Below are 12,534 nucleotides of genomic sequence, written 5' to 3' on the forward strand. Positions count from 1 at the left end.
TGTGAACTGAGCACAGAAAGATGGAAAAAATGAAATTGAACGGGAACATTCGACTTTAAAAATGACCAAGTGTATTTAGTGTGCTTCTGGCCTCCTGTCACATAATGCTTGAGCAGTGACAGACTTCAGTAGGTTTCACTGCACGACTCACAGGTTTGATGCATAAATCAACGTGGACACAGCAGCAGCTGCACCAGTAGTGCGGTTGTTGCATTATTGCTGTGTTTCCGTAGAAACTCTTTCATTGATTCTCAAACACTCAATCACAACATTTCTTCTCAGGGTCCTGTTGCTTGGAAAGAAGAGAAGTTATTGAACGCTGACTAAGTACCATGTTGTAAGGTACTGGTTGGCCACAAGCCACCATCAGACTCTGTGTTCAGCTCAGAGCAATCAGCTGTCAGTGTGTTCGTGTTAGCACCACCTCGCCATGGCAACAGGCAGATAAGTGCAGGGCCTCCTTTTTAATGTTAAAGTTTTAATTCAGTCTGGAGGAATATCTGCGTCTGTCACTGCTGACTGATACTGAAAGAAGCGTCGTTTTTTAGCACGAGATCTCTGATGCTCGGCAGTGTAAGCGTTTCTCCTGGGGTCTGACATCGGTCTTCACTGATTGGGTGGTTGCTCTTTCACTCAGTTACTGTTAACAGGAAGACTGGCCAATAAAAAATGTCACCTTCAAAGTCTGTGATGAAGATAAGGTTTGTATCAGGCAAACGTGCCATCAGAGATGTTGAACATTTTGGTGTCACTTTATGGATCTGAAACAGACCGAACTGGACCGTGACTGGAGCGCAGCTACATCCAGTCTGAATCCGTGACCCTTATCTGGCGTGGTGGTTTGTCCTGCTTGCCTGCGTAGCCTGGTTACGTTGTGTTTTTGGCCCAAGTGCTGAAACGTTTTCTTGCATTTTGTGCGTAGCAGTGTGTGTGTAGCATGTGTTAGAAAAGCTCAGTTTTTGTGAGTTGTCGTTTGACTCGGACAGACTGCATTTGCTCTCTGCTTGTGCAGCAGACATGGTGCACAGACTTGCTGTCGTTGTACACAACAGGTCGTGACAGGAACGTTTGTAATGTGACGGCAACCTCCACGAAAAGCTGGATGGAACAGCTGCCAGCCAGTCGCTGAGCAGCACATTCCTGCACGCTCTGGGAGCCGTGCAAGCCCGTACCTGCTTGGGCACATGTGCAGTAGCTCTAATTGCTCCAGAAAATGCAAACAACTGGGTGTGATGCCAAACCCTTAGAAGCTTGCAAAACAGAAGGAAAGAAAAGCGACCACTGTATGCACACCACACTGTCTCTGCAAATATGAACCTGCAGAGAGATGAAAGCTTGTCACCGTGCGATGAGTGCTTACATCAGCCAGGGTAGAAGACCAGCAGAAGGCTCGAGCTAACCGAACCCTGGCCTTTGAAGGTTCGACCCATCATTTTCACGTCTGCATGTGTAACATTGTAAATGCACACGATTCTATTTCGTACTTAATCCTAGTGTAGACAAAAACAAATCAACGCTCCAAGGAATCTCCTGCCTTCTCTGCTCCACGCCGGTCTCTGCAGCCATCCAACACATGCATAACTCGGCACACAGCGTAATGTCAGGCAAGCTGGAACAGATCTGTCAAAACGACAAAGTCTATACCAGCGGGGGCATTGAGGGTGGCTGCAGAGCCGTCGCGGGGGGGCAGCAAAGGAAGTGTGGGAACCACTGCTGTACACCAACATGAGCACACACTTCACTACTGTACTTGAAGCCTTCAGGGCAGCATTCCCCAGAGGGGGACGATCCAGACCCTCAGTATGTGACCCTGCGACCTTAGTACCTTTGATAAGCAGGAGCCTGAAACAGAAGGACTCCTGCCGAGCGCCAAACCTGCGCTGGATCCTCAGCTGCAGTTATGCAACAGAGCTGCTTCGTGACCTCCGCAGTGAGAAGCCCCTGAATGGTGTCTAAAGAAGTATTACCTGCATCATCTGCTGGCTTTGAGAGCGATTGTGCAGCTGCTGTGATGAAGCAGCCAAACTGCTGAATAACAAGACTAACAGGCCTCAGGACTGCAGTGGAAGCGTGGACGAACGGCACCAGGTGGGACTTTAGAGCTTTTGTCGACTGTAGTTTAGGACTGAAGGTAATTTGGGACCTTGTGACAATTATCTTCACTTTTACAGACACAAGTGCTGCTTTCTGTGCTGGGGACGTGTTAGCTGTGGAAACAGGTTTGAAATATTAGTTCGTCCTTGCCCAGCCTGTACAGCACACTGAAGGCTGTCTATCAGTCCTGCATCGAGTCAGCGGATCTAAGGCAGACTCTGTCATTGCTGTCAGTTTATCCTGCTTTCATTGTTTTGGTGTGGCGTCACACACAGGATCCGTTTCCCTGGATAGATCTGTTAGTTGGTAGACCAGGCACACTCCCCTCTGTCCTGGTCTTTGCTGCTGTAGCTCCCCGACAGGTGGAAAATGTAAAAATATCATTTTTATTGAAAGGTGATTGGAAAGAAATTGAATTCTCAGCTGAAACTGTGTCGAAGCTTCTGACTCTTTCCCCTCGTAGTGAGACTGAACAGTCACTGTGAAAGGCCGAGTGTAGCCGAGTGCATTATGGAAACTGACCCTGGATCAGAACAGTGATGTGGGCTGTATTGTGTTGGATGTTTCTGTCGCACTTGAAACTCTGAGCCTTGGGTCACACGGTTCTTATTCGTCTCTGATTCCTGACTGATGTTGTTTATCAGTCATTCATGGTCACATGGTCAGAGCTGACTGATGACCAGGTTCACCTGTTTGCAGTCAGACAGACGCAGTGATTGTTCTTTCTTCTTCTGTGGTGGATGACCAGCAGCAGTGATGTTTCATCAGAAGATGGGGTCACGTTATCCGTGCCACGCGTTGTCTGAGGCCTCTGGTGGTGGTTTCCTCTTCTCTTCCCTGAGCCGAGCTTCCTTTGACCCTCTGGCAGCACTCACCACCTGCTTTGGGCCTTTTGTTGTTGCTGTGCGACCATAGACAGGATGCTGTTCGTAGTCTACACTTTTTAAAGAAAATTAGACTCGCAGGACGACGCGTAAATGTTTAGCTCAGAAATATGTGCTCTGCAGTGGACCTGCGACCTTCTTCCACCCTCTCACACTCACCCGACAGTGACTCACTCAAATGTGCGTCACTGTTGGCACAGTAAACAGTTTTTATGAGTCAGCGTGGCGGCTCGTAGACAGCTGCACAGCGACTCTGTTACAAGCTTCCATTAAGTTAACACGCCCGAGGTGTCCGAGGCTCAGTTGTTCCTGAAAACAGACGCCAGCGCTTTCCTTACCTGGTGCCAGGGGCGCTCCTAGGATCAGAGCGTTGGGGGGCCGAGCACCCAGAGAGCTGCCAGCCAGGCAATAACCTTTACTCGTCACGATGAGACGTCTTCCCCGTCTCAGAGTCCCTGCATCCCTACATGTCTCCAGGTGTCCCGAGTTCCCTCTGACTGTGTCCTCGGTGCATTTAAACCTCTTCCTCTCTGTCCTCGTCGTCTGCTGTCCTCTTCCTCTCTGTCCTCGTCTCCGCTATCAGGCATCATAATCTTACCATCTCTGTGCAAGTCTGCAAATTTCTGTATTAAATCATGAGATTCCTAAATTCATCAAGTCTCTCTGTGCCTGGGTCACAGAACATGACATCACTGTTTTCTACATTTGAACAATTTAATCAAACAAGAAAAACACTTTTTTAAAGTCTGTAACAAAACCATCAAATCTGATCGAGGTTATTTAAACGCTGCTAAAGAAGAATGCACTGGAATAAAACACACCCTGACCTTCATTACTGGTTTATTAATAATGAGTGATGCTCACAGTGAGGAAGGAGTAAGCTGAGTGCAGTTTATGGACAGATTCACTTTTAATGTGTGTGTTTAATATAACACAGACACATAAAATGATCCTGATGGCTGCGAATCAAAGGTGCCCTGATTTAAGTGTAGATGTGTGGAGTTCACAGCAGCATGTGTGGGGTGATACTGACACACTGGGGACAGACTGCAGCTGTGGTTGGATGGAGACCTGCAGGTCAGAGGTCACTGTACATGGTCTCGGATTACCTTTCTAAGAACTACAGCTGATTACATCAACTAGCAAAAATCTGCTTTTCCTCAAAATATTTTCACAATAAAAGAAAACAGTAAAGTTTCCCTGAAGTGCTGTAAGTTACAGGATCTCCTGTCAGATAACTGGAGAAGCCCTCTGTGCCAGGAGGGGCTGCATGGCCTCGACCCTCCATGCAGTAATGTGCTGGGTCACTGGGGACCAGTATGGTGACCAGTACTGGCAATGCTGTGTTAGGAACGTCTGAAAGGTTGCATTGTACGTTGAGAAAAGTCATTTTTGCAACCCATAAATATCCATATAAGACTTCTAAGAGCTGACTGTGGGAAACATCAGCCTAAATCTGGCTCTTTAAGGGAAATCCAAACGCTTCATCCCCTCACTCGAGCAGGCTCTGTGCAGCACACGGTCACACGCAGCTGCATTGTGACAGGTCATTGTGTTAAACTGCTTCCAATCACACCTGCACACGAGAGCCTGGCAGCGTCTGCAGCTCCACCACGACATGAAGCCACGGTCATCATGAGCGCTGCTACAGGATCTGCCACTGGAGCAGACTGAGACAGCCGCACGATCGGCTCACTGACGGCGACTCTTTGTATCGCCGCCGTTCTCATGGCGAGCCTGTGCGGGCTCCTCGCCGTGCACGCAGGAAATGTGCTGGAAATGCTTTGTGAAGAACGCTTTCCTTAGAGGAAGCCTTGTCTTTGTCCCCAAGCCTTCTTTCATTTGCAGCTCCCTCCCCCAGGCTGCTGGGCTCCTCGGGGGGAGTAACCCCCGAGGGGCCTGTTGCTGTTTTGTTCTTTGCTAAATGCATGGGGCAAAGATAAGTAAGATAAGTAATCACGTCTTTTGACGAGATTTAATGAACCACAGGTGTTTCTCTGTGGAGGAAAGGTCAGAGGTCATGGATGCAACCCGCTCTCTCACTGCAGCGATCGTCTGTTTGGGGACCAGATGTGCTTCACAGAGCTGTGGAGGCGGCTCCTTCCATCCAGTGGACACACTGAAAATAGCTGTCGGCCTCATTCTGGCGCCTGATGACGCTGTTCAGAGGCTCATCAGGGTTTGTAAATGGGCCAGTGTCACAGCGCGGCCTCATAACTTTGTTCATTTCATGAAAAGTGTCACTGTCACAGGCTCCAGGGCTTTATTCTTACAGCTCGTGTGGTCTCTTATAACACCGGTACAGAGACAGACAGAGCTGAGGACTGACGTACAGGACGTCCATCTTCATGCTTAGTCACATGTGATTTTGAATGGATGAGTTTGTCTTTGATGGTGGAAGCAGCTCTTACAGGAAGCGTGCACCGACGAGGCTTTGGGGTCGGCGTTGCCTCCATGAGCAGCTCCAGCATATCGCTGAGGTTGATGGTGCAACCAGGAGACAAATGTAAACATGAAGACGCACAAACCTGTTTGTGTCGCCGTGTTTGATTACAAGTACAACTGTTATTGACTCAACACGCGCTGCACTGTTAGCACTGGACATGCCAAGGCATCACTTTACACTCGTGTGTGTTACGGAGCTGAACCGAGCAGAGTCAGTCTGCTCGTCCAAGCAAACGTGGACGGTGAATGAGGACAAGACAACAGCCGTCCCTGTTCTGAGTTTGTTGCTGCTGAGGCTGCTGTGACATCAGTGTCTGCTTCACACTGCGCGTTGTGTTTGTGTGTTTTCAGCTTCACGTTTCTTACACGTGGTTCAGCTCGTCGTCACATTTTGATCTCAGACGAACCTGAGTGGATCCAAAATGTTCAAATGCTGATTTCATGTATCCAGAGGAGGAGCTGTCCAACCCTGTGTCAACAACATCCTCGCCCTAAACTGACACCCGGCTGGAGACAGTCACGTCTTAATTCAGTCAGTGTTTCTGAGGATGATGGGCACAAGTCTGATATCTCTGTGATTTTACAGGAAACCTGTCAAATCTCTAAAACCCTGAGAAATGAGGAAGCTGAAGATGCTGTCACAGCACCGTAAGACCTCACATTGTGCTAAATGAACGTTGAACCATTGCACGTTAAACACTTTCAGTCGACTTGGATGTTTTTCTCACTCCAACCTCTCCACGTTGGCTTTGGCGTGACTCAGTGAGGTTGTCCGTCTCTTGGCCATGTGACGGCCTGACCACGGCCGTGTGGCAGCTGGACTCGGTGGCATTGATGGATCGGTGCTAATATTAAAGAGCTGTTTCATATTGGTCCACATAAAAAGAGAAGGACTGAGCCTCCAGTGTTCGGAGGTGCTGATGCTCAGCGCAGCACTCATGCTGCTAATCCTGTTACGTCACAGATTAGCGGCGTGCAGCCACACGGAGAGAGTGGGTGATGTCGGGACAAGAACATCCCCAGTGAGCACCGGTCCCTGCAAAAGCACAGCCCATTGGTCCGATTAGGAGCTGAGGTGTGATTGGAACATACAGCAGCTGCTACACAACATCTGCACTAGTCTGTGGTCTCTAGATTCGGATCAGTGTGGAGTATAGACGACAGCATGTGGTTGCATGTGCAGTTACCTCCTCCAGCTGCTCTTTCTTCATTTTTCCATCACAAATACAGCACGATGTGTGTGCAGTGTTTACTCACAGGGACCTCCAAAGGTCACAGACTAAACATGCTGCATGCCAGTCAAAGCTTATGGCCTAATGGGGCCTTTCCACAGTTTAATGGTTTCATCAGAGTAACAATGGCTCATCAGCACAAAGTAAAGATGGTGTCAGACCTGCCAGCGCCCTGCAGACATGTTGCAGCTGAGCCCGATTCCCACGTGAGGATGATGAGAAGCAAACCAGGTGAGGAGCAGAGAAGGAGATGCATATTCAACAGGATGTATCATGTCACATGGTTTCATGCTGAGTAGAGTTTAGTCTCAATCAGAATACTTTATTAATCCTGGAGGAAATTACAGCAGGCAGCACGCTGATGCTGCATGTGCACTTACAAAGGAAGCCTCTGACCAACTTTACACAAACATCGACCTGCCTTCTGCATCTGATGATGGCGCTTTGCTCAGGCCTTCATCACACTTAGGACTTAAACTGCTACTGTACCAACAACATCTGGACCATTAGAAATGCAATAGGGATGCGTAACATCCTGCATGTGGTGCATGTTTCTGTGTGTTATCACACTGATCAGCCTGTGAACCATAAGTGCTTCTAAATTATGACCCGAACTCTAAAACTGCGCGTTCATACAGACAGCACGGACACGTTGATGTTTCTTTCTGGACTTTCTGCCACAGTCAGAACTGTTGTCTGAAGGTAAGACACGAATGCAACCAGGTAACGTGCTTACACGAAGCTTGTCTTATACAGGCGGCTTCTGGTGTCTAACAGGAAGCGGCTTTGTTGATGCTCCTTCCTGTTGCGCTGTCACACTGACCCAGTGAAAACATTGAGTCGTGTGGCAGCCTGTGATAGGCTGGTGATCTTTTGGGATGGACCACGGCAACGAGAAGCTTCTGTGCCTAATATTATGGCTGTGATTGACAGCCTTCAAGAAGACGACTGGAATGAAGAACAGGGTAAAAGTGTGAGCGTGGTGGTTAGTTGTCTGGTCCTGAGAACATCTGTAATAACCTTCTTTTCCAGCTGTTTCTGTCAGATGATGCACGTCCGCCTCGTTTAGCGCCGTGAAAGGCGAAGAATAGACTCGCCGCACACGCTCTGCACCAACGGCTGCGTCACGCTTGTGTTTGACGTGCCAGAGCTCACATTTCCTCGTTTCCCAGGAGGGAGGTGCTGTTTGTGTAAACGCCGGTCTGAAAAAGGCTCACACAAATATGGTCTCTTTGTTTTTCAGATCACCAGAAGTTGGAGCGCGAGGCCAGGATCTGCCGCCTGCTGAAGCACTCCAACATCGGTAACTAGAGCTCCTGCTTCACTGAGGACATTACAGTTTTATTTATTTCTGCCGACAGTGAACATGAAAGCCTTTAAAGGCTGCCCGCGACGTCTCATAGCAGCTCTGCCAGGATATTCGCCCGTGCAGCAGCTCACCAAGAGCACACCCCCACTGCCTCATTCCCCAAACTACCCACTGCAGACTCACCCGTCCCTTATTGCAGCACAAGCACAAGGATACTTTCCCTCTGAGCCACAAAGACCTGCAATTATCACCTCAGCAACGACTTTGTGGAAACCGTCATTTGTTTTTCAGTCCTTCTAGTGAAAAAAGAAAGGGACGGGGGAAGTGACAAATGAGGGGATGATGGGGGTTATTTGGTCTGCTGGTCTATTGTGAGCTTGTCTGAATCGGACTAAGCAACACGTGAAATTGGAGGGTTTAGTGTGAAAGTGATGGGGTTTGTGTCCCTGCTCACAGCACGACACCAAGGCTGACTTCATTCTGCTTTAACGTGGTTTAGTGTCGCACAGACGTGCTGGCTGAACTTACAGGTTACAGAAGAAAGCTGCTGTATCTATGTAATGTGCTCTGTTGTGTCAATAACATGAGCTCAGCTCTTAGTCATTTATACGATGTCTAAATCGTGTCTGGACACTAAATATATGTGAACACAGAAATGAAAAGAGTAATTATGAGCAGTTATTTTAGAGATCGTGCTGTTAGATTTACAATGTGTCCATATTTGTTTGATCCTTAGCAAACAAAAGGCAGCTGATTAAGATCAAGTTTGAACAGGTAACCGTACACTTGGCCCGCCTCTTACCAGTATCGTCCCAGCAGCATCCAGCTCCTGCAAGCTCATTGCAGTGACGGATCTCTGATGTCGGCCATGAGAGGAGCTGATGGAAATGCCAAAGATCCCCACAGCGAGAGCGTTCCCTTTGGCCTCTTCATCCACTCGTATGTTGGACTGTCTGAGCTTTCGTGAGCGCCGCTGTTAGAGGAGTCTTTGATAAAGTCCATTATTGGTCACAGCAAACGTGTCTTACATGTGGAGCATGAAACCAGCATGTGACCTGTTGTTTGCCGAGTTCAAGCCCAACATCAATCAGGCAGAATTAGACGTGAAGAGTTCTCGATGTGTTTTCAGGGTAATGAATAAATCGTCTGCAGTTACTTGTAAAGACTGTTTCCACAGGTCCACAGGTAAAATGAACTGTGTTTAAATTGCTGCTGCAGATCTCTGCACACGTGCAGATCTGCAGTAGAAAAACGCCGTCCTCATCAGCTGCTGGTCACGTGGTGCCGGGGCAACAATGAAAACGTAATTTTCCCCTCCTTCTCCCACAGTGCGGCTGCACGACAGCATATCAGAGGAAGGATTCCACTATCTGGTCTTTGACTTGTAAGTGCTGCCTTTGATTGTTACATGTTCCACTAATGCACCACGAAACACGTGTGACTGCGCAGACCACACCCACATCCACACAAGACGGGTAACCTCGCCGCTGTCCCATGCACCGCCGCCGAGGCACCGCCGCCGAGGCACCGCCGCCGAGGCACCGCCGCCGAGGCATCTGGGGAGCATAAATGCAGCGTGTTGCTTTACTCTAGGGCTGGGCGATATACCCAACTTTTGAGAAAATGAAAGGATTTTAGTCCGTGCAGCCCCTCTGGGCTGCATGGCGTTAGCGTGGTTAGCTCGTTAGCGTGGTTAGCTAGCTAACACGCTGCCACCGTCCAGCCCCACGCACGGGGCGATGCGCAGTAACTCATTAACGGAGATTTGCCGTGTCCATCTGCTCACTGCCTGCAGGTGAAGCGATGGGGGAGGAGGGGGAGTTGTGTTCAGTGAAGGAGAGGCGAGGCCGAGTAACGTCGTAAAGACAAAAGTGGACGAAAGAGAGGCAAACCTGCGGCTCCACAACTATAATTATAACGTAACATAGACTATATCGATATAAAGGATATGGTCACATCTTATATCTCGTATGAAAATATCTCGATATTTTTAAAAAACTCGATATATCGCCCAGCCCTACTTTACTCCATCTGCTCAGGCACATCCTATACTCCTGCATCCATATAAACACGCTGAGATTACTGCTGGCTCACACAGATGGCAGGTATCTGTTCCAGAGCCATCTGCTGAACGTCTTTTTTACCACCCAGTTTCCCTGAGTATCCGGCCTGAGTCGGATGGGTTAAAGCTGCTTTTCTTTCTTATGCTGACAGCTCATATTCAGTGTGTGAGATATGAGCGATACGGGTGCTGTTGCTTCATATATCTCTTTAAAAACAGATCATTTATAAAGATGCTACGTTGCTCCATCACTGGGAGGAGAGGTTGTACCAATTCAGTATCAGTCTACAAAATACTTATTGTAGAGCAGCTCTGGTGTCAATGTGAAAATCCTGTGAGGCTCTGGAGTCATCGTGTTCACGTGGTTGGGTGTCACTCCAGAAGGAGGCAACGTGGGTCTTCAGATTGATGCCACAGACAAACTTGTTGAGGGTCAAGGTCCTGAAAGAGCGTGAGAGCCCTACAGAGCTGCCACCTTCATCCATAGGTGCTGCCAGCATTTTGCACCAGAGTCACGACTGCACCTCCAGTTTTAACAGACATCGCAGAGATCTGGTGTAGCTTTTAAAGCCAGATGCTTTCTGGCTGTATATGTGATTTCAGCTGCTCAGCAGTTTGTGGCTGTGCTGTTGTCTTGGTGAAGTCAGCTTCCCGTCTGGCAGCAGGCTGTTCTCCGTTTCACAGTTTGGACTCAGTAAGGCACCAAGAGCTCAAATGAAGCTATCGATGTGCAGAAAGTCCGTTTTAATTCTGCAACAATCTTTAATTCTCCCAACCAATCACAGCAGATGGCCCCGCCCCTCCCTGAGGTTTCTTCCTGTTAAAAGGGAGTTTCTCCTTCCCACTCTCGCCAAAGTTGTGCGTCCACATTGAAACGGCCGTAAACGCTGACGGCCTGCCTCATTTCTGTCTGCTGCTTGTTTACTCTCCGGCTCTTTGAAGCGTGGCGGCAGAATGACGAGGAAAAGCAGCGAGTTTTTCAAATGGACTCACAATGAGGAGGAGTTGCTGCTGCGAGTAACACAAGAGTACAGAAGCGAGTGAGAGTTAAAAACTGAAGCACAGCTCTCTGCAGCTTTAACAGAACAATGCTGTGTAACGCCCTCTGCTATCTTTGGTTAATTGGTCACATGACTGCACCACATGACTGACGTGCGGCATCTTTTTCGAAAAGGCTCCGGGTTCGATGTCCACGCTGTGACGCGAAGATGACGTTTTCTAATGTTTCCGCTTTGGAGAAAACGCTGAGTTTTCCTTGACCGGAAACGGCGTCTCAGTGTGGACGGACGCCAAACGGAGAGAAAAAACCTTCGTAGGAGTCAGGATCCTTCCTCCAACGCTGCTCAGTGACTGCCTCCTCCCTGCTGGGTGTCATCAGCTGTTGTTTGCAGTCATATCTGGCAGCCAGAAAGGAAATGGCTTTCTAAACTCGACGAGCAATAATAAGATCAGAGGAGTGTCTGCTTCCTGGCCACGAGCATCTCCTCTTTTCCCTTCATTGAATCATTGCCAGTATGGATGCCGGGAGACTCTCGCAGTGGGTTAAAGCACAAACCCTGGATCAGAGAGGGCATGGCTGCAGCACCATCAAGTTGTTAGAGGGCATTTAGCTGATTTACTGGGCTTAACATCGTCTTTGAACATCTCCAGACTCAGCTGCAACCTGATTCAGTTGTTAGTGCCACTTGATTTGATCTGTGTTACTTGGAAAATCTGACTTGAGTCATGGAAACGTTTTCAGCTGGAAGGAATTCCCCTCCAGCTGAAACGGTAATATTGTTGCCTGGCTGCATCTGCTGGGATCAGGGTTTTCCTCCTCGTGTCCCCAGCTGGGCCCACAGAGGGATGGAGTTTCTGCTCTAACGTGTGGGACACATGTAGCTGTAGCCACTTTAAAGAGCTGACGTCTCTGTGACCAGCAGTAACTTCAACAAACCAGTCTGAATGGGACCAGTGCTGTACGTGTGCTGGAGCCACACATTCCCCCTGCAAATGAAGTGAAATCAGCTTCTTTCTGCTTTTTTGTTTCGCTGTGTTCGTTCCCAGAGTCACTGGTGGCGAGCTGTTCGAGGACATCGTTGCCAGGGAGTACTACAGTGAAGCTGATGCCAGGTCAGTGTGAGCTCTTTCCTTTCTGCGTTACTGTAGACGTGTCATGTGACTCGCTCTCCCTCGGCAGCAAAGGCGTATTCATGCAGCCACAGTGAACTAGAGCAGACACACAATGACAGCTGATCACAGTGGATGTTTGCAAAGCTTATCATGCCTCACGTATGCATCTATGCCTTCTGTGCCCAAACCCTCTGTACCTTTTCTCTGTCCCTTTATGAGGAGGCTCCTTCCTCAGCTTCTGTTCTGCTTATTAAAAATCACCCATAAAGCAAATAATCCAGAGTAGGGATGGGTATCGTTTAGGTTTTATCTGATACCGGTGCCAAACCGGTACTTTTGAAACGGTGCCGGTGCTCAAAGAACGGAGAACACACACTTTGTCCAAAAACCTCTCAT

General features: G+C 48.7%; 1 protein-coding gene across 1 annotated transcript in view; it reads left to right on the forward strand.

Annotated features, from left to right (window-relative positions):
* LOC102197267 (calcium/calmodulin-dependent protein kinase type II delta chain-like) overlaps window positions 1–12,534 on the forward strand; it is a 69,820-nt gene that overhangs the window by 23,193 nt on the left and 34,093 nt on the right. Inside the window, exons 3-5 of the mRNA XM_013916024.1 lie at window positions 7,899–7,958; window positions 9,294–9,348; window positions 12,073–12,138. Coding sequence (XP_013771478.1) covers window positions 7,899–7,958; window positions 9,294–9,348; window positions 12,073–12,138 — 181 coding nt within the window. The remainder of the gene's footprint in view (window positions 1–7,898; window positions 7,959–9,293; window positions 9,349–12,072; window positions 12,139–12,534) is intronic.

Source organism: Pundamilia nyererei, unplaced genomic scaffold (assembly GCF_000239375.1).
Source record: "Pundamilia nyererei isolate P.nyererei 1_Seehausen unplaced genomic scaffold, PunNye1.0 scaffold00433, whole genome shotgun sequence".
NCBI lineage: Eukaryota > Metazoa > Chordata > Actinopteri > Cichliformes > Cichlidae > Pundamilia > Pundamilia nyererei.